This window comes from Sinocyclocheilus rhinocerous, unplaced genomic scaffold (genome assembly GCF_001515625.1).
Source record: "Sinocyclocheilus rhinocerous isolate Xijiao unplaced genomic scaffold, SAMN03320098_v1.1 scaffold321, whole genome shotgun sequence".
Classification (NCBI taxonomy): Eukaryota; Metazoa; Chordata; class Actinopteri; order Cypriniformes; family Cyprinidae; genus Sinocyclocheilus; species Sinocyclocheilus rhinocerous.
The window spans coordinates 439,826-462,876 of NW_015640442.1; the positions used below are offsets into that span (position 1 = coordinate 439,826).

Consider the following 23,051-nt stretch of genomic DNA (forward strand, 5'->3'; position numbering starts at 1 on the left):
TTTTTTTTATGGATGGGCGATTTTTATTTAACTTCTTTTCGACTGAAGCACTGCAACACCCGCTGAGTGGCATTAAACAGCTTGACAATTTTTTATATAACTCCGACTGGATTCGTCTGAAAGAAGAAAGTCATATACACCTAGGATGACTTGAGGGTAAGTAATTTATGGGCTAATTTTCATTTTTGGGTGAACTAACCCTTTAAGGTATGCAAAACGTTCTAAGAATATATTTTTGTTAGCTAGGCCTACTTAACAGGGAACATTCTCAGAACGTTCTGACAATGTTCTCTCAAAACGTTCTTCCAGTAAAGTTATTAGAATGTTTGGTTAAAGTTAATGTTTGAATAACCAAGGCGTCGTGTGGGGAGGAGGGGGGGCTATTTAAAAATAAAATATAAATATCATTAAAATATAACCTTTTTATACCTTAATGGGAACCTTAGCAAAACATACTATTGAACATATTGTTCAATGAGGTTTTCAATGGATGAAAAAGGGACTTGATGTGCTTCATGGGCTTGTTACACACTAAGAAGGGCACGTTCACTGACCCACAGGTGCTGGAAGCAGAGAGGCAGTGGGGGAGGAACAGAGGCCAGATACAACGGACACATCAAAGCTCACAGAAACTGTGACCGTTCCAGCATTCACTGTAAGGACATAGATGAGAAATTATAATGTGCATAAACGTAAAACGGCCAGTGAGATTAGCAAACACCTCAGAGAATGATTCATGAGGCACGAAGAGGAACATACTGCTGGAATATTTATTCTATTGAACCCGAGCCATATGTAGAGAGCAGAATATCACAGTGACTTGATGGTTCTCTTTTTTTTTTTTGGACATGTACATAATTTTTGCATTGTGTGATTGTAAAATAACTATACACATTATACACATTAAACATAAAGTCACAGTCGTATTTGTCAATATACAAGCTGGAATGTTTTTATCATCTCATGTTTGCAGATCCTCGGTTTTTCACAATGGTTCTGTGAAGCTGATCTGAAATATCCATCAGATCAAACTAGAGACAGCGATGCACAGCTATCAGAGAGAAGTTAACAAAGAATAGTGCTTCAGGTCTGAAGTGTTTTATTTTAAAAGGCACTTTTCAAGTCACAACTATGTTTGACTATCATTTCCTGTTTATATTGTCTTTCATGAGTGGTGATGACATTGATTTGGGAATGTTTAGAGCTGCACACGCAGCCTGGAACTTTTCAAATAATGGCTGACAAGCCCAACACCCACCCAAAACATGCTTCTCTTGCAGTCTGTAGTGATGGGACGTCCTGACTGATGGAAAATTTAAATACAAATGTCATGCACGTAACCAACTAATTTGTATATAAAAGTTACTTTTTTATTTTAAATAAAAATTATTTTTACATAATGGTTTATTAAATTAGTTAAAATAAAATAATGAATACAAGTTTAAGTAATTTTGTATATCTATAAATAGATATTTATTGTTTTAGTTAAGTCAGCAGCTTCCACCCTAAAAGACATTTCAAACTGCAGTGATGCAATCTATTTTATTTCCAAAATTTGATGTATTTTTAACTGAAACATGATACTGAATAAGAAAAAGTGTGCAATTAAATTACATCTATCTATCTATCTATCTATCTATCTATCCATCCATCTGTAAGTATTTATACGTTTTAAAAAGTTGTAACATAGCTGGAAAATGTCCCACTGTGACAAAAGGTCCTGTTCATGCATAAAGGGATTGTTAAACTGTTAAAGGGATAGTTCACCCAGAAATGAAAATCCAGTCATCATTTAATCACCCTCGAATTGTTTCATCCCTGTATAAGTTTATTTCTTCTGTTGAACACAAAATAAGATCTTTTGAATCCCCATTGACTTCCATAGTACCTTAGTATTTTTTTCAATACTATGGAAGTCAGTGGGGACCATCAACTGTTTGGTTACCCATATTCTTCAAAATATCTTCTTTTGAGTTCCACAGAAAAAACAAACTCATATGTTTGGAACAACTTGAGGGTGAGTAAATGATAACAGAAGTTTCACTTTTGGGTGAACTATATTCACCCAATATTCACCCAAAAATGAAAATATACGCTAAAACCATGGTCCTTGATTCATAAAATGTAAGTCAATGACTTTGAGAGTCAGAAAAGCATGGGAACACAAAATAAATACTTGTGGCTTCTGACGAATATATTCCGAGGTCTTATGAAGCAAAACGATCAGTTTGTGCAAGAAACTGAACATTATTTACAACATTATTAGCAAGCTGTAATAAGCCTCAGGCAAAAGGTCCAGGGTGATGTTGTGCTCACGAACGAATCATTCTTTTGAACTGGTTCTTTTTAGTGAACTAGTTGAACCAGTTCACAGAATCATACTGAAGCATCTGAAGGACTTCATGGCTCGAGCAGCACAGATCTACAAGTTACTCAATCAAAACTCACTTTCAGACACTTGATGGTCACTATGACTGGAAATGAGCGACTGATAGCCACTGAAAAGATGTGAACCAAGTACTTGAATGAAGGGGACAAATGAACGCGTTTATGGTTTCTCATTGTTTATTGATTAAGAGTAGTTTATTAACTATATGTTTTAGACATGTAAAACATCTGCGTTTCACATCATTATTTGGTGCTTTAATCGTGTAATCGTGTATACGTTACATCATTGCATGATTATGTAAACAAACTGGTGAATCGGTCATTTATGAATTCATTGACTCCAAAAGTTGGCGGAAAATAATCAGATTTCCCAGGTTGCCTGAGGCTCTGGATTTCAGGTAATAATGTTGCAAATAATGTCCAGTTTCTTGTACAGACCTGCGCAGTGCCGTGATACGTTTACACGTTTGATGTCTTATGTGCAGCCTATTTTTATTTACTTACAAATGGGGCAGTGGATTTTCTGCTTTCTTTTTAGATATCATCAAGGCAAAAACATCAGTTATACTCAGTAACTTCAGTGACATTATTGCCGTTTTTCACCGGTTTTGAATGAGGTGACTGAAGCACTAAGCATACTCTCTCTAAACTTCTACAAGCACTGCACAATAACACACCTGTGCTTATCACCCTCTTGTTGCATCAACTATACAGATCATGTTTTTGGAATTTTCCAAAGCATGTACTGTATTATATAACAGCTTAGATCTGTCAATGATGTGAACATCTGTAGCTTATCATCCTGTTTACATTATCTTTCATGGTGTAATGCTTTACAGTATGAGTGAAGTTTTCTATCCTAAAACCCACTGTTCACTTTTATTCAATAGACATCGATAGTTTTCTATGACATGATAATTTTGAGCAAGGAAATCCTGTTATGTATCTATAAAATGAATATCCCTGTGTATGCCTCATTTACATTTTGGTAAGGTTATCTCAAAATTATGAACAAACGTTCTTCCAGTAATGTTAATGGAATGTTCTCAAAGCCTTAGCACAAAAACACTTTTTACACATCATTCATGTAATGTTTTTTTTTCTGAAGCACTTTAGTAGAACGTTCATGTAACATTTGTTGAAATGTTACTACTTCTTTCAAAATGTTCAAAGAACATTCAAAAGTAACATTCCTAATGTTTGCAAAATTATCAAATGGAATGTTCTTTTAACATTCATATAACTAACAAAAAATATTTTTAAAACATTTTAAAATGTTCATGTCAGAACATTCGGAAATAACACTTTCATAACTTGTAAATAACATTTAAAAAATGTTTTTAGAGCATATTTTTGTAAGCTGGGTTAACTTTATTAAATACTTTTGCACAATGATAAGAAAATGAACAAGAAACACCTGGAATATTACATAAAACGTATCATTTTTTACAGTGTGGTAAACGTGTATCACTAAAGTAACGAAAGACATTTTGGCATCTGGATGTCTGGATCCTAAGGAGTTAAAGACATCTGCCTGCTCTGTAACTGCATGACGAGCTTGTAATAGTGAGGACGAGCTGTCGGGCAGCGGCTCCGAGCCAAGTGTTCACAACAGAGCGTTCTGGCTTTCCACTTGGACTCAATGATGCTGTCCAGAGCATGCTGCGTTCCTATGAAATATGAAATCCCCTGCTAGACCACCTGCAAGCGTGGAATGTGGCGAGCAGCAGATCTGATGTCCCGGGACACATGCAACATCACACGCATAAAACAGCACTTACATAAACACACTATGCCATCTCCTTGTATATTAAAAAGTTTTAATTCCTGTGGTGCAAATTCTCTTCACATGCACAAACACGGACATGTCATAAACAGGAAGATTCGCCATGAATTTCACATATTCACAAACGCTCCCTTCCTCCATTTGCAGACTCGTACCAGATGTGCCCTAAAACACCTGACATTTATTGTAAACCAATTAGTGTAACCTAATGCAGCTTTTGGGGATTAAAGTAAACAAAAGCAATGTGTTTAGCTTTATTTGACTCATATATCAGCAGAAGCTGGCTCACTTTTGTTGTTGTAATAATGGTGTATGTGTATAAACATCGCAGGCAGTCTGATAACAGCTGTACACTTGTGGACAGTTGAACTCAAGTCTGTCTCACAGACCATGTAAACAGCAGAAGCAGACTCATCTATTTTGTTCTCTGCATGGAAACCACAAGATCCACAAGCCCTACGGATTGTGGTCTGACTGAATACAAATCACAGCGGAGGATGTACGAGTTTGAAACCCACAGGCGTAACTTTAGCTTCCCTGGAAACAGGGCTGAAAGAACAATGGCGTACAGGGGCCTGGTGGGGTCGTGAGGGCCCCTTGACATTCCCACGTGAGCCCGAGTTGTTAAAACGTGTTGCTGCTTTTGCAAAGTAGCTTTCATGACAGCTGCCTATTGGCGCCCAAGGCACAAAACAGTAGAGAGCAGGGGCCTATGCTGGAGAGACACTTCCACATTAATATTGAGGCCCACAAATCTAAATTTAGGCCCAAACATCCTCAGACAGAAGGCTCAAAACTGGACTGCGTTTCCCAAAAGCATCGTAAGTTTAAGTACATCGTAAACCCATTGAAACCAATAGAGCTACAATCAACTTAAGCTTATGATGCTTTTGGGAAACACAACCCTGGTCAGAGCAAATGAGAAACACTAAAAAAGACCATGGTCAGTAGCAAGACAACAGCGGCATCTTGTGGGCATTTTTGTTATTTTCTGCAAAAAGAAGTTGAAAAAAAAGTACACTGTAAAAAATGGTATGAGCTATCTACTTAAAAAAATTATTACACATTATTACACATTATTTCAACATTTTGGAGTAGTTTTTAAGGCTTGATTTTTTATGGAATCTACCAGAATAAATCATGTAAAATGTCCTAAATTATTTAATAAAATGAAAACCATCAGTGCACAATTTTCCACACCACAATCTGTCAAGCACATCTTACCAGCAAACATACACTCATTCACATCCTTCTAACTCCTTCAAAAACAGCCAGAAAACTTGGAGTTAAGATTGATGATCAGCTGACTTTCTCAGACCACATTGCTAAAACTGCCCGGTCCTGCAGATTTGCTTTATTCAACATCAAGAAGATCAGGCCCTTTCTTTCGGAACATGCAACACAACTCCTTGTTCAAGCTCTTGTTCTGTCCAGGCTGGACTACTGCAATAGCCTCTTGGCAGGTCTTCTAGCCAGTTCTATTAAATCTTTACAATTAATCCAGAATGCGGCAGCAAGATTAATTTTTAATGAGCCGAAAAGAATGCACGTCACACCTCTGTTTATCAATTTGCACTGGCTACCAATATCTGCTTGCATAAAATTAAAGGCATTAATGTTTGCCTAGAAAACCACCACTGGCTCTGCACCCCTTTACCTAAATTCATAACTTAAGACTTATGTGCGTTCTGCAAGTGAACGGCGCATTATTGTGGCAGCTGAGTGCTTAGCGATATTCAAGAATCGGCTAAAAACACATCTCTGTCATCTTTATTTGACCCTCTAAATCTAGCACTCTCTATTCTAATTCTATTAATCAATTCTGTTCTATAAAAACTTGCCCATTTTAGACTTGCACTCTATTCATTTACTAACTGCTTGTTTTCTTTAAAATGAAAAAAATAACACTAGCTTCTCTATTCTTTTTGTTTTCTATCTATTTGTTTTCTTTTTATTTATTATACAATTAACAAAAAAGGCTTCTAAGGGGCCGTTTACACGACAACGTTTTCAGCCAAAAGCGGGAAACTTTTAATGCGTTTTGACTGTTTGTTTACACGACAACGGCGTTTTGGGGACTGAAAACGCATATTTTTGAAAACGGGTTTCAAAGTGCAAGTTTTTGAAAACGGCACTGTTATCGTTTCCGTGTAAACACCCAATACGGGAATCTTTGAAAATGGTGACGTTATGCGCATGCGTAGTACGTGTTAGTTATGTAGACATGCGCAGTACGTGTCGATTTTAAAGACAAGCGCGAACAAACATGGCAGAGTATATGGTACTGTTGTTTCTCCTCAAGAGTTTGCTAACGCTTCTTCAGCAAAGTGTGGATTTACTTCACCAATATTACAACCAACAGCGGAGACGCATCATATACATCATATAATCGTCACTTCCCTACAGGTACTGTATACTAACAAGGTGACAGCGCCAACTACTGGCCTGGCATACGTAATACAGCATTTTTGGCCGTTTTCGCGGATATGTGTAAACGCAAATCGTTTTGAAAACGTTGTCGTGTATACGTGAAAATTTTTAAAAACGCAAGGAACAAACTTTTCCGTTTTTTACTACACCGTTGTCGTGTAAACGTAGCCTAACACTAGCTTGCTCTATTCTTTTTCTATTCTATCTGTTTTCTTTTTATTATATAATTTAAAAAAAAACCTTGCTATGTGTACTGCGTTAGGCTAACTGAGACTTGCCATAGCACTTGCATATCATTGCTCTTTTGTTGATTTTGATTGCTTCCATTGTCCTCATTTGTAAGTCGCTTTGGATAAAAGCATCTGCTAAATGGCTAAATGTACATGTAAATGTAAATGATACATAATGTAATAAAATGTAACATTTCAATATGAGTAAACAAGCACCACTGCACTGTGTATGCATGTATAGGGTATTTTTTTATCTGACTGAGAATCACTTTAATGGACTGTTTAAGATCTGGAACATCACTTTTCATAGGGATAAAAAAATGAAATTGATTGCATGAATGCTTTTCAGTCCAACTGAGCAATTAGTTGGATTATAGATGAAATATTAGTTAATTGATATTAGTTAACTAGTTAATTTTGGATTCTGCGTGTATAAATGTATCTCAACTAGCTATCTGGCTAATAATGATAATGCATTACTTGGCTAACACAATCTAATGGTAGTTTCAAATCCTTTCTAACCAATAACATCTGTCTAACCTTTTTTTTTTGGCCACTGAGGGTTCTTTATTGACACTGATGGTTTCATGAAAAACCTTTAACATAATCCATGCAATCTTTCCATTCCACAAAAGTTGCATTATAGTAGAAAAAGGTTCTTCAGAAGAAAAAAAATGTAGACACACTTCTGTTCTTTTAAGGACTGATCACTGAACGGTTCCTTGGGAATCCAAAAATAAAATACTTTTTCTTTGAACCTTTGACATCATTGTCCTTCTCATTGTGTGGGTGAAGGACATGCCGTGCATTGAGACATTCCTTTTTAGAGTATCCAAAAGAAGCAGAAAACACACCTGATATGATAGGGGCTCAATAGAAGCTGCATTTCAAAACATTTTACAACGATTTTTGGTTGCACTTTAGTCAGTGGTAACACTGAAATAATTATATGAAGATCTCAATTACTAAAACACAGATGAATGTCAAACAAATATTAAGAGAGATAAGCACAAAACTATGTTATCAGCAATGCTAACTGTCAACTGGCCGTAATCTGCCTACTGTATTTTCTGGGAAAGTTGCACCAGGTCAAAATCACACAACAAAACACTGATAAGTTGTCTCGGTGCATAAGTCGCATTTTGTTATTACCTTTAGAAATAATGTAAAATACTGATAAATGAAACAAAATGTTTACAAACATAATAAATGCTATAAACATGCATGTTAGTTTTCCTCACTAAAACAGGAATGAAAAATATACAAAACAAATATAAAAAAGTACAAAACAAATATAAATTATAGTGAATGAAAAAAGAACAAAACAAATATAAATTACGGTGCTATTTGTTATAATCCACATTTATACATGCCAAGCCTAAACTAATACATTTAAAGTGATACTGAAACTACATGTGAGTGGGAAATGTACAAATAAACATGGGCTCACATACCTCTATCAATCGAAATGCTCTTTGTACAAGTTTTACACACTTGATGTTTAAAAAATGTGACATATTTTGGGAAAATAAGTTAGATCTATAACTGGCTAAGAAGCTTAATCTCTTTCTCAAATACTGACCACTGTCACGTGTATCATTCCCTGCTCTACAGAATAAAGATCTTTAAATATGAGAACATTAGTTGGGAGATGGCTTCTCCTATATGGTTGGGGTCCTAACAAAACAGAGGGAAGACCAAGTGGCAAGCCTTGACAGGCAGCATGAACCCATACTGCTGTATTTTAAGAAGAGTTTGGGTGGTCTAGTACTACAGTCTTCTTCATCTGTCCCAGGAGAAGGAAAAAAAAGTGCACTTCCATAATGTACTTAAAGTGCTCTATTTTCACACAGTAATTTTGTACTTCATATACTAAAAATTATTCTTTAGTACTTCTTAAGATAATCTTAGGTACATCTAAGTGTACTCAAATGTGCTATTTTGGGACACCATGCATATGAACTAAATGTGGTTTTAACATACTTTCTCTGTATTTAGTTACCACTTGTAGTACACTTGAACCCATCTTTCATGCACTAGTGGGTTCAAGTGTACTACAAGTGGTATCTATATAAATTTTTAAATACAGAGATAGTATGTTAAAAGCACATTTTAGTTCATTTTCATGGTGACCCAAAATAGCACAGTTGAGTACACTTGTTCTTAAGATTATTTTAAGAAGTACTAAAGAACAATTTTAGTATACTAAATACAAAATTAGTGTGTGAAAATAGAGCACTTAAAGTACATTATGGAAGTGCACTCTTTTTCCTCCTGGAGTAAGATCCATGGCTAAATTCAAGCACAGAAAGGTCCATCAGAAACTGCCAATGCAGCCCAAAGCGACTGTAGATGAGTCAGTGGATTGAGCCTCTGTCAGCGCCAGACTCCCAACACTAGTTTTCCTGCTGTGCACTGAATCACCTACTACTGCACTTATTCTGTCATTCTACCGTCCACCATATGCCACACAAGTAAAGTGACCTACTTTACTGTAATACACACACCTGAAAGCACAAAGGTTTTTTAGGAAGAAAGTGTAGACACTTAGATGAGCCAATTTTCACAAAAGTGCTTAACTGGTTGTGCAATGTGGGATTTGGCCTACAAATGTTAAAGGTACATTCGTACAGTCATGTTTGCGTATGTGTTTTCTAATTGCATCCATAAGATCTAGTTTCTGTCTGTACATCGATCCATGTATCTTGTTATAATTCAACATTCCCCTAGCTAAACAGGAAAGTTTTGGCATACACAGCCTCTCCTGCAGTAGAGTTTTGTGTGTCTGACATGATATACTGTACTTCTGTGTGGTTTGTTTGGCTTTTAGTTTGTTTATGAGATCTGGATTATAAATGCTTAGTGCTTTTCTAAAACAAAGATTATTTGAATATGTTTTACAAGACAATACTATATATTTCTACTTCAAAATTTTATGTTTAGTTCAATAATGCGCTACTTTCCGTTTCTTTGTATTTATTTGTGAAATTTATTAGCAAGCTGTTTCTGCACCAAATGTTTTACTGTGATGACTGTGATCTCATTGCATCACTCCACATGTTCTATTTAATATAGTCACAGGAAGTTGTCATAAGCTCTTTAAAAACCCGAGCAGCCCTGTTGGCCAAGCTGACTGAAAATGGATGGCAGGGGATAGAAGTAACATCAACTATGCAATTTCAAGACTCACTGAGCAAGGGCCATGCATTAATTCATTCAATATAAACTAGAACTATTTTACAACTATCTTCTGATTCCATCTTTGGCTTGCTTAGTTGGGGTTTAAAAGACAATAAATATACAATATTATTATAGATTTAACTGCAATGACACAATGGCGGGAACAAAATGTGAACTGAATTGAGCTGAATTATGATGCTGTTGTCTTCTGTAGAGCTGCTTTATAGATTAAATTGCATTTTCATAATTGATGGATTTTACAGCATTAATTGTTATTTTTCTGTTTTATTAATGTGAATCTACATTAAAATATTATTGTAGTATAAGTGTTACATAAATATGTGAGTATTGTATAAACCGCTATATGAACAAATGTGACTTGTACATGTGCTAACAGTATCTTAATTAATTTAATTTTACATCTTTTTAAGACTAGTCATTTAAACAAGGCACAGACCAGTTGATTAAGATTATAACCTCAGGTTATGCCCAGGCATCATATATTTTACGCAAAGCATTTTGTTCATGTGTATTGCTTGAAAAAAAAAAAAGTTATGTTCTTATTAAAAAAATAAAAAAAAAGCAAGCAACTCTTCGTAAAAAAAAAAATTCTGTAGAGATATTAAAATGTACAGTCATGCTACCATCTGCATATTGCAAAGAAAAAAAATCTTCCAGTGAAGCACTCATTTTATCAGCCTACTTCAGCCAATCAGATCAACAATTGGGAATGATGAAATGTATTGCTATGTTTGCCTCTGACCATCATATATTGAATGAATCTTGGAATTTTGAAAATATGGACCATCTACTCAAGATTTAGCAAAACTAGTAATTCTCTTGCCAGCAGTAACATCCAGTGAGTGAATTAGTAAGTATTAAAGCACAAACACACACACACACACACACACACACACACACACACACTTTATCTCTAAATTATCTCTGAACAAGAAAAAAAGGACTTTGGTGTAGTATTTAGTAGTGCTGGGCGGTATGACCAAAAATGTATATCACGGTATTTTTCAAAATTATACCGGTTTGTTTGTACATGACCGAACGTTGTTTAAGCGACATACACCGGTATTGCGGTATTATAAAAATTAATATCATAACAAAAATAAACACCGGTATTCGGTATGAACCGGTATACCACCCAGCACTAGTATTTAGTATTTTAACAATTTGCATAATCAGAAATTAAGGCAAACTCATTATGCACTTAAGGCCAATCCACTAATTTTAATTTTATTTCTTTAAATATGAAGTGTGTAATGTGTGTTTTCAGTGTAAATAATGTCAACAACGTAATGCTAGGACCTCATGACAGTAAAATATTATTCCACTATCATGCAGCAGATCACAGCAATGCTAATTCACCACCATATAGCACTAGAAAAAGTAAACTATATAGTGTTTAACTACTTTCTTACGCCACAAATTAATGAATCTGCAGCTGCTACTTCAAAAAATGTGACATTATGAATTCTAAAATGTCACTTTAGAACTTACTGCTTTTATACCGTACAATTCAATAAACAATTCGATAATCAGCAATTTAATATCGAATAATTTACATTTTAGACACAATACCAGTCTATTTTTCGTCGCTGTAGAAAATAATAAAAAAACAAATCTACACAAAACGCATTGCAATGCCAAGCAGCACTGTAGTTGTACCAGAATGAATCAGAGTTTTGAATTAATTGGTTGAATCAATGATTAAAATGATTCACTCATGAAGACACAGTCGCCACCTACTGGCGTAGCTTTTCCACCATCGGGCTGAACAGTTCTGAGAACAGTAAGGAACGGATCCACTTACGTTTACACTTGAGCTTGGTTACCGTCAGAGTTAAATGGTATTTGCAACCATGGTTCGTTAACGGGAAAGTGTCCCAGATCGGATCATCACCCAATCAGAAAACAGTGTGTTTACATTTGTCCACAACAAGTAGCTGTTTAAAATCTGACCTAACAATTCCGGACTGGTGAAAGATTCACTCCTTTTTAAGGAATCTGTTAAACATGTTAGCAAGACAGTCTAAATCGGTTCATGATAATTCAGTATAAACCATTTAGACAGTTCATGTACACACTGAATCACTTGGAGCGGCAAAACTATAATGAGATACTAATAAAGTCCCTTTCAAGGAAAGTCTGTTCACTCGGCCGCCATATTTCCAATGCCTCCGGGCAGCTCTAACAAGACCAAGTCCTATATCTAACTGAATGGGGGGATCCTGAAATCTCAAAAACTGCTCGCTGAACTCGCGATTACATTACATATTTCAAATCAGCAACAACATCTGAAATGAACTGTCCCATGAATGTTGTTTCTTATGCTCAAATAACGTTTAACAATCTTATTTTTCAGGCTAGACCATCCAATGCGCATGTGCAGTTATATTGCACTTATGACTGCGCATTGGCTGGTCTAGCCTCCGGTTTCTATGGGAACTGGAGCTTCTAATGGCTGCTGCAGTGATGCAATGACTTTACCAATCAGCGATTGGCTCTTTCATTTAGAAGGCGGGACTATTCTGCCATATTGCGCGTTGAAGTTTCTCCCATTCATAAGTATAGGAGTGAACCATCTTTGTATTTCTATAGTCTTTGATACTAACAAAGTACAAAAAATGATTTTCAATCCATTGAACAGTAACATGAAATACGTCCTATCATTTGCCAGGGATGAAGACATCTTTATTAAGTGTTACGCCTGATGTGACATTTGAACCGAGGCGCCGGGACTTCCCTTACCAAAAAGTAGTATACTTCAAGTTTATTTTATTAAGTATACTTAAGTAAAGTTCAAGTATATATTTAAGTATACTTTATGTAGTAACTATACAAATATCAGTGTACTAGTAGTATACTTGTAAGTGTACTATTTCAATACTCCTTGGGGCACACTTGAATAAACTTCTTTTTCGTAAGGGTTGTCGAGAGTAAATGAGCATACTAGATGAAGCCTTGATTCGAGGCTTGTGTTGTTAACATAGAAATCACAAATTACCATGGCCATTGTGAAAATTACCAATTACCATTGTGGACATGTACCACAGAGTACCATGATTTTTAACAGGTCAGTGTCTACAGTGTAAATAGCTGTTTGTGCATGAATAATAAATATAAAATCATCTCTCTCTCTATCATTTCTCAATCTCATCTCATCTCATCTCTCTCTCTATATCATTTATTTAATTTTATTTATTAACATTTTTTTGTTATTTAATTTAATTACAACCTAAATGACTCTTTTTAAAATTTCATAATTTTTTTAATATAAAGCAGTTTAGGAAACCTTTTTATGCAGGACACGCAGATTAAATAACATTTCGATGACAAACACAATTACACTTGTTGTGTAATGTTCGGATACAGGTCGCAAGTTAATGCCAAGTGTAAACATGGCCTGTCTGTCTGAAACAAGCCACACAGAGACAACCGGAGAGATATAAACCGCCTCAGACTATAAAATCAGCACCCTTAGAAAGATGCTCAACTAATCATATTTGAGGACAAGAACTAAACTAATGTTTATCACTCATTGGGATGCATGATTCTGCCACAGTCCCCAGCTGACCAACAGCATGTAAAAACAGCACAGGAATAGATTATTGTGATATACTACACCACAGTCAGATGGTACACCCATGGAGGCACTGGAGCACAAAGAGATTAGGATAATAAATCCAAAGCCAAGAAAGGCCTTTCAAGAGAGAACGGATTAGATTGCAGCCTGCTATCAGGTTTGCTCTGGTTCGCCCTGGATGACATTGTGAAAGGTGTCTGTCTGTAGACCAAGTTACACGCTCATTTATATTTACTGTAACCTCAATTCTCTAACCTCATTTTTTGGAAGCAAATATTACAAAACTTTTGCGCCCCAAAATACAGATTAATTTTAAGAAGCTGTCATATACAGCTATTGAATTACAATTTAAGTCACCCAAAAAAATTCCCATTTCTGACAAACAAGATGTGTGTCAGTTTTAAGAGCATTCTTTAATTTAGACATTGTTAAGGCCTGTTGTCATTCTAACAGTTCTATTTTTAAAATTCCAAATATTCATTAGACTCTGCAAATGTAAATGAAAGGAACATAGGTAAACCCACATGAGATTATTGCAATAAATTGCTACAAAGCCTCTTAAACCTCTGTGTTTTGTTCAGTTTATTCAAAGAACTATGCATATTTCAATGTATAAAGTGTTTAGGTTATGCAAATATGTACAAAAAAAAAAAAAACTTGCAAGCTTGTGAAACAAATCTATCATTTAGGTGTTTTTGACTTCAAACTGTGGCATCTGGCTGAAAGTGAAAAAGTGGTCTGGTGTGAATCAGGAGAGAAATCTGCACAGATCAAGCATCGTTTACAAGCCAAAAGAGGCAACAGGACATGCACATTTTCACTGGAGGAAGCATTATTATGGATTTTGGACTATTTTGGCCATGTCGCTTTTCACTTCACAAAATGTTAACTGATGGACTGGAGTGGATTACTTGTGGATAATTCTGATGTTTTTATCAGCTGTTTGGACTCTCATTCTGACGGCACCCATTCACTGCAGAGCATCCATTGCTGAGACACTGATGCAATGCTACATTTCTCCAAATCTGATGAAGAAACAAACTCATTTGGATGGCCTGACAGTGAGTAAATGTTCAGCAAATTGTATTTTTGGGTGAACTATTCCCTTAAAGGGGAGGTCTTATCTACAAACTAAAATTTATATACTAAAACCGTATACAAACAAAATGTTGTTGTGGAACATTTAGTCAATATATTATCATTCTGTTTTATGGGCTAATCATGCAGAAACGTCTGTCAAGACAATGCAAATGATGCATGCTCATTGTAAATAACGCATGCGACACTGATTGGCACCATTTAATAATTTAAGACATTTCACTGGATACAGGCAACTTTAGACCTTAAACGTATACTTTACAGACAGCATGTCTTATGCATGAGCTGATGCTTTTTTAAAAGGACTTGAATTATATGCTGTCTGGTAAAGCCTTGTTGATGGAAGAGACACAATGCAGGTGTTTTGCTTCATGCACATTTGATCTGTTCCAACATGCAAGCAGAACGTATCATTAGGAGTCAGTGAAATGTAGACATACCTGTAGACACTGATGCACTTTTTATCTTCAAGATTTGGAGTGTCGTCATGGTCTTTGTACTTTTTCCTAATTCCTTTTTTTTTAATAACTTAATAAATTAATTTCAATATTTTATACCATTTTTCTGGAGCTTCATGAATAAGCAGTTGAGCCAGTGTCACATTTCAGTTAATTTGCATTGTAGATGACCACATGACACTATGGGTTACCAAAGCTACATGTCATCGGCTAGTCTGCAAGTTGCAGTTGGAACAAGACATCATCAATTATTTAAGCCAGAGTCAGTTTGATTTGTCTCCTGGTGATTACACACACTTCTGTTCAAGCATCTCACAGTTGTTTTCTTTCAGTGTTAAGATAGTATGATATGATGCAAAATTGTATTTGAATGAATGAGTGATCAGATGTAGCATTTTCACCTGCTGGACCATAAAAATCAGGTTAATTTTCTCAGTGCGGGCGAGGATATTACACTCACATGCTTGATTGTGAAAGCAGTGAGGTGCAGGATAAAGCGTTGTATTTAACCAATTCACACTGACTGCTTTGCAGTTGTGTTCAAGACCAAGCTCTTGCACTTATAGGTTTAAACAATAATATTTCTAATAGAAAAATGTACCAAGTGAGAGACAACATCAACAACAACAACAAAAGGAATTTAGAAGCAAAGAAGTAGAGAGTTACACTTTATTTTAAGTTGTTGAACATTGTTACAGTGTAATTATACTTTTAAGCACTGAGTATATTATGTACACATGTACTAACTATATATATTTTTAATGTTTTTGAAAGAAGTCTCTTCTGTTGACCAAGGCTGTATTTATTTGATCAAAAATACAGTAAAAACAGTAAAATTGTGAAATATTACTACAATTTGAAATAGCTGTTTTCTATGTGAATATCTGTTAAACTGTAATTTATTTCTGTGATGCGCAGCTGTATTTTCAGCATCATTACTCCAGTCTTCAGTGTCACATGATCTTCAGAAATCATTATAATATGCTGATTTGCTTCTTAAGAAACATTTCTGATTATTATCAATGTTGAAAACAGTCGTGCTGCACAATATTTCTGTGGAAACCGTGATACATTACAATTCAAACGTTTGGAGTAAGTGAGATAGTAAGAAATTAAATAAATAAATAAATAAGAAATCATTAAATTGATCAGTAGTGATATCAATTGTCAGTAAAGACATTTATAATGCCATAAAGATTTCTACTTCAAATTAATTCTGTTCTTTTGAACTTTCTATTCATCAACGAATCCAGAAAAAAAATGTATCACAGTTTCCACAAAAATATTAAGCAGTGTTTTCAACATTGAAAATAATAAGAACAACAATTAAACACCAATAATAATTAATAATAATTGAGCAGCAAATAAGCAAATGATTTCTGAAGGATCATGTGACCCTGAAGACTGGAGTAATGATGCTGGAAACTCAGCTTTGATCACAGAAATAAATTACAGTTTAACATATACTCACATAGAAAACAGTTATTAGTAAATGACTAATTATTACAATTAGTAATTGTAATAATATTTCACAGTAGTACTGTTTCAATGTATTTTTGATCAAATAAATGTGGTGAGCATACTTTTTTCACAGTTTTCTTATGTGAATCAGATCAGAATATGAATGAAGTAACTGCTTGAAGTGACTGAGGCCGTTGACATGTACAGTATATAAAAGCCTGCGTGGACTAAAACATGTACAATTTGAAATAGTTCAACACACTGCATTGCCATTTCCTCCAAATCTTATGGAAATGTTGTTCTCTGCAGAATGTAGTATAGTTAGATTAGATGTAGCCCATCACTGCAGTGATGAGAGGCATTATGCTCTAGGGCTGCACAATTAATCGAATTTCTAATCGCGATTACAATTACGGATGCCACAATTACGTAATCGTTCAAAACGGCAATTAATCGTTCAAAGTCCACTTATGTTATTCTGCACGCTTAAGATGCGTTTTTTTCTTTCTACATGTTATCTTAAGAGTTTTTCCCATTATTTAAATTTTAGTATAACATTATAATACCATTCATTTTATTTTTTTTTATAATTTAAAGAAGAAACCAATCCGATGTATATTTGAAATTTGAGGCTTAATACTATAGAAAAGCACTAAAGGTTTTTCAGTTACACTCTAAAAACTGCTGGGTTAAATACAACCCAGTGCTGGGTAAAATAGGGACAAACCCAGCAATTGGGTTGTTTTGACCCAGCGGTTGGGTTACTACCCAGAAGGTTGGGTTAAACATTTAGCCCAACCGCTGGGTCAAAACAACCCAATTGCTGGGTTTGTCCCTATTTCACCCAGTGCTGGGTTGTATTTAACCCAGCATTTTTTTTAGAGTGTAGAGTGTTTTCAGCTTGTTTATTTTCATATAAAAATACGGCATGCAGTTGCATCAAACAATGGTATAAACATCATTCAATGTAAATTTTGATAATCATAATTAATAATCGTAATTACAATTTCAAGGGAATAATCGACAATTATGATTTTTGTCATAATCGTGCAGCCCTATTATGCTCACACTCCCTTCAAACTCTGGACATAACATGTTGCTCCTGTAGTTTACAGGCTGGTTTTTACCTGGTTAGCTTATCTAGAGTAGTAGCCTGTCAAAATCCCACGTGATCTCTCTCATCAGGAGCTAGTTCTAGTTACCACTGTCTCGGGTTCAGCACTCATACACTATGCATGGCCATATCACATCTCTCCTGCCCATGCATCTTCAGGCTTAGACCAAACCAGACTCTTTTTGAGTTACTTTTGTGGCCTCTCTGTTTCTGTCGTCCAAATGTCAATAATGAGTTTGTAGGCTATTTCTTTTAAAGACATCTTGGTATCGGAATCGGTGTGTCCTTCCTGCAAACTCCTAGATGTGATTCAGCTGCACTGTATGGTAAGTGTGCAGTATTTCATCAGACTTTGCATACGAGTCTTTCGTTAGGTTTGTGTGTCATGGAAAACCAAACATTGTAACTTAATGACAATGGCTTTCAGATTCGCCTTAACTGTTGTGGTGTTTGGTGTATTAATGAAAGTATTAAACATAATGTGAAATGCAACAGAATAAAAAGTTAATTCATTGTTTTTGTGGAATTAAGGATGTTTCAGTAAGAGGGTACGGTTAAGAAAGTTTCCTTTATCTAAAAATATCTTCCAAGGAGAATATTTTAATATACAGTATAATTACTGTTTAAGGGTAAAAAAACAACCAGCAGTAAAAACTGTTGGTTTGTCTGCACAGAATCCATTATTGTTTTGATTGCATAAAATGGTTAGCTTTAAGCGTACATAGGTGCATGTGTAGTTAATAATAATAACCTATTTCTTTCTTTTTCTTGCTCATTTCCAACATTCAGCATGTTTATTTAAAGGTAATCTATCAGTCGGAGATGTACTTGTCTATTTAGATGATTATACTGCTTATGCAAATTAATCCAGTGTTAATTAAATTCTTCATGTATCTGCTAATTATTGATGGGTTAGGGTAATAAACTTTATTTAATTTATGAAGGCAAATTACTTTTGGATTTCTGGCGGATTGAAATAGAATAAAACAACAGAATATTATAAATACGTTACTGTTATATTTACAGTAAATTGAAATTTTTGTTTTTTACTTTTATTTTTTATTTTCATGTTCAAAAGATTCATATACCCAGAGGATAAATCAAATTCATAACAATGAAGCGTAGCAAGCATCGAGCCTCCAAGGATGATGGCAAAGGTCAAGGTGAAAGATTCTATTAATTGTGTGAAAATGTGTCAATTATTGTGAATTCTTCAACATGTTTATTATAGCATTATATTAATTATTATATATGAATGATTAATACGTTTAAATAATTATGCAATATTACATCATATATCATACTTATATAATAATCTAAAATAATATTTAAAAAAAAACTGTAGTGCTGTCCATAATGACATCATATTTCATATGTGACTTGTGAAGATGAGCCGGCCATCCTGGAGACGGAGGACATGAGGATGCCAGACCCGGACACCATCTCACTCGCATCAGTCACTGCTGTCACAACCAATGTCTCCAATAAGAGGTGACCAGAAATTATAAAGTCCCATGAACCCAAATCCAATTTGATATTCTGCATTACATTTATGTTGTGTTAAATAATAAATGTTCCAACAAACATATATTACTGTATTCTAATAGAGAGTTGATCAACTATTGATCAACTATTTATACTTTTTTTTCATCCAAAAATGTCCTAAATGTTTTAGATCAAAGCCTGACATCAAGATTGAGCCTAGTGCTGGAAGACCAGTGGATTTCCAAGTACGTAGAACAGCATATTGCAATTTTTAACAGAAAGAGTTTTATTTTTGTAAAGAAAACAGAACATGCACATATGTGACCCTGCAGCACAAAAGCAGTCTTAAGTCGCTGGGGTATATTTGTAGCAATAGCCAACAATACATTGTATGGGTCAAAATTATAGATTTTTCTTTTATGCCAAAAATCATTAGGATATTAATTAAGATCATGTTCCATGAAGATATTTTGTAAATTTCCTACCGTAAATATATCAAAACGTAATTTTTGATTAGTAATATGCATTGAACTTCATTTGGACAACTTTAAAGATGAATTTCTCAATATTTAGATTTTTTTGCACCCTCAGATTCCAGATTTTCAAATAGTTGTATCTCGGCCAGATATTGTCCTATCCTAACAAACCATACATCAATGCAAAGCGTATTTATTCAGCTTCCAGATTATGTATAAATCTCAATTTCGGAAAATTGACCCTTATGACTGGTTTTGTGGTCCAGGGTCACATATTTCAAGCTACACATTTCACGCAAAGTTTGTTAAAACAATAGATGTAGTGTAGAAAATGAAGACAGTCAGTATTGTGTTTGTGGTTGGTGGAACATGTTGATAGTTAAAGTGAAGAACTACGCCTGTGGAGCTTCTGCTTACTGTGAACTTCTTGCACCGTACAACACTAAAAATCACAAAACATCTGCTGATTCAAAAACATTGAGCTTAAAGAAAAGTGATATTAGTGAAGAGATAAGATTTTCCAGCATTTGAGACATGCAGATAAATTAATCCTATAGTTTTGTATCATGCAAACATTTTTGTGCCAATTTTGAGCCTGTGAATATTTGAATAACATCCACATACAGTACCACATACCACATTTGTAAATGTGTGTCATGCCCCACTTTCCAGGTCAGTGTCACTGTTATAGAGGCCAGACAGCTGGTGGGTCTGAACATGGATCCAGTGGTGTGTGTAGAAATCGGTGATGACAAAAAATACACCTCAATGAAGGAGTCGACCAACTGCCCTTACTACAATGAGGTATGTTCCTTTTTAATTTAGGATTGTAATATTGTCCTTTTGCAAAGTAATGATCATGACACGTAACTACTCAAAATATATCAAAATAATCACATAATCATCTTAAAGGAGTAGTTCACCCAAAGCTGAAAGTTTGCTGAAGATGTGCTCACTCTCCAAGATTAGGATGAGTTTGTTCTTCATCAGATTTGGAGAAATGTAGCATTGCATCAGTGTCTCAGCAATGGATGCTCTGCAGTGAATGGGTGCCGTCAGAATGAGAGTCCAAACAGCTGATAAAAACATCACAATAATCCACACGTCTCCAGTCCATCAGTTAACATCTGGAGAAGACAAAAGCTGCATGTTTGTAATAAAAAAACGGCATCAAGACATTTTTAACTTCAAACCATTGTTTCTGCCTAAATTACAAGTCCATAGCCCATAATAACATTTCCTCCAGTAACAAAGTTGTCTTGTCTGAATCAGGAGAGAAATCTGCACAGATCAAGCACTGTTTACTCCCTGGAGGAAGCACATATAGGCGCTTCGTGGACAAAAGCCCATTCAAATAGGTTGCCATTGGACGCGGATTAGTATTTTTTTTTAACCAGAATGGACTGTTTAAAGTTAAAACATCTTAATGATGGATTTGTTTCTTACAAACATGCAGCTTCTGTCTTCTCAAGACGCTAACTGATGGACTGGAGTGCTGTGGATTACTTGTGGATTATTGTGATGTTTTTATCAGCTGTTTGGACTCTCATTCTGACGGCACCCATTCACTGCAGAGCATCCATTGCTGAGACACTGATGCAATGCTACATTTCTCCAAATCTGATGAAGAAACAAACTCATCCTAATCTTGGATGGCCCGAGGGTGAAGACACTTTCAGAAATGTTTCACTTTCGAGTGAACTACTCCTTTAACACTGCTAATATAATGTTTTGATAAAATCTTTCCTTTTTTTTCAGTACTTTGTTTTTGACTTCCACGTTCCTCCTGATGTCATGTTTGACAAGATCCTGAAAGTGTCTGTAAGTAGCAACAAAAATCAATTTCGATTAGTTCAATCCTGTACTTTTTCATAAAAGATTGTGTTTTTTGTGTGTTTGTCATTAAGCTTTGTTTTAAACTTGTTTTAAATGAATGTGTCTATACAGGTTATCCACTCTAAGAATCTTTTGCGAAGTGGCACGCTGGTCGGGAGCTTCAAGCTTGACGTGGGCACAGTTTATACACAACCTGGTAACTGGTATTATCATGCTTCTCTATCCACCTTGTTTAAAAACACAGAAGTAAGCGATTTTCTGTGAATGTGCGAGACTTCTGCTTCATTAGCCACTATAGATAAATAAATAGAAAAATAACACTACAAACCAGTCTGTTTATGATTATGCTAATAAATTAAAATAATATGATAACAAATACCTGTTTGCAATATAATATTTTACTAGCAAAATAAATAGCAATTAATGACACTGGAAGTTACAAATGGCCACGCCGCTCTTATGTTAAAAATTTCTAGACCATAGATCTCAAAGACCAGAGTTTTTTCATGTTTTTTTTTTTCTTTACATTTACAGAACATCAGTTCTTCCACAAATGGGCCACTTTATGTGACCCCGATGATATCACTGCTGGATGCAAAGGCTATGTCAAGTGTGACATCGCAGTTGTGGCAAAGGGCGACACTATCAAAACTCCACACAAAACAAATGAAACAGACGAGGATGACATTGAGGGGTAAAAAAACAAACAAAAAATCTTCCTACATTGTTAGTTATTTTCCAAGAAAAGCATCACTGTTACTAAACCATACTCCAAACTCAAGTATTCCCAACTTATTTTGAAAGCCCTGTGAAACAAATATTTACTTGTAATAGTATTTAATCAAAATGTGAAATCCGAGATTCTACTTTATTATTTTACCTGTCACACATTATAAATGCTGAGGTCACTCGGATAATTCCATCCAACGATGTATTGAATATTTAAAGGTGATTCTATATGCAGAAACACAAATCTCTTCTTCATTGATTACTTTCTTGTTCCAGTAATCTTCTGTTGCCGGAAGACGTCCCGGCTGAGCGTCAATGGGCAAGATACTATGTGAAAATCTACCGAGCCGAGGGGTTGCCCAAAATGAACACCAGCATAATGGCAAATGTCAAAAAAGCTTTCATTGGAGAAAATAAGGACTTAGTTGATCCGTATGTCCAAGTGCAATTTGCAGGGCAGAAGGTGGGCAGAATTCTTACTGATGGTCAACTAATTTGTTTTAATGGTGTACAGAGTGACCAATATAATGCCTATATATGAAAATATAATATAGTTTAATGATGGAAAGTAAGTTTCATCATTAAACAAAACACATTTTACACAATATTCAAAATTTACAAAATACAATTTTAAAATGCACTATGAAACTGAAGACTCCGGAAGACTTCCGTTCTGTTAAAGACTCCATGAAATGACTGGCGAACACAGTTTTCCTTCCTGTGTTAATGTATTTCCTGTTGAAACAGGAAGTTTGAGTGGCACATATTGAAGACGTTTTATT

The 23,051-nt window shown here is 35.1% G+C and overlaps 1 protein-coding gene across 1 annotated transcript in view; it reads left to right on the forward strand.

The window, feature by feature from the left end:
* The first annotated feature begins 18,872 nt into the window (after positions 1-18,872).
* Positions 18,873-23,051, forward strand: part of LOC107752720 (otoferlin-like) — a 39,531-nt gene continuing 35,352 nt past the window's right edge. Inside the window, 8 exon segments of the mRNA XM_016568746.1 lie at positions 18,873-18,906; positions 19,132-19,234; positions 19,419-19,473; positions 20,377-20,508; positions 21,463-21,525; positions 21,652-21,736; positions 22,075-22,234; positions 22,546-22,732. Of these exon segments, the coding sequence (XP_016424232.1) occupies positions 19,161-19,234; positions 19,419-19,473; positions 20,377-20,508; positions 21,463-21,525; positions 21,652-21,736; positions 22,075-22,234; positions 22,546-22,732 (756 nt within the window). The 5' untranslated portion in view covers positions 18,873-18,906; positions 19,132-19,160.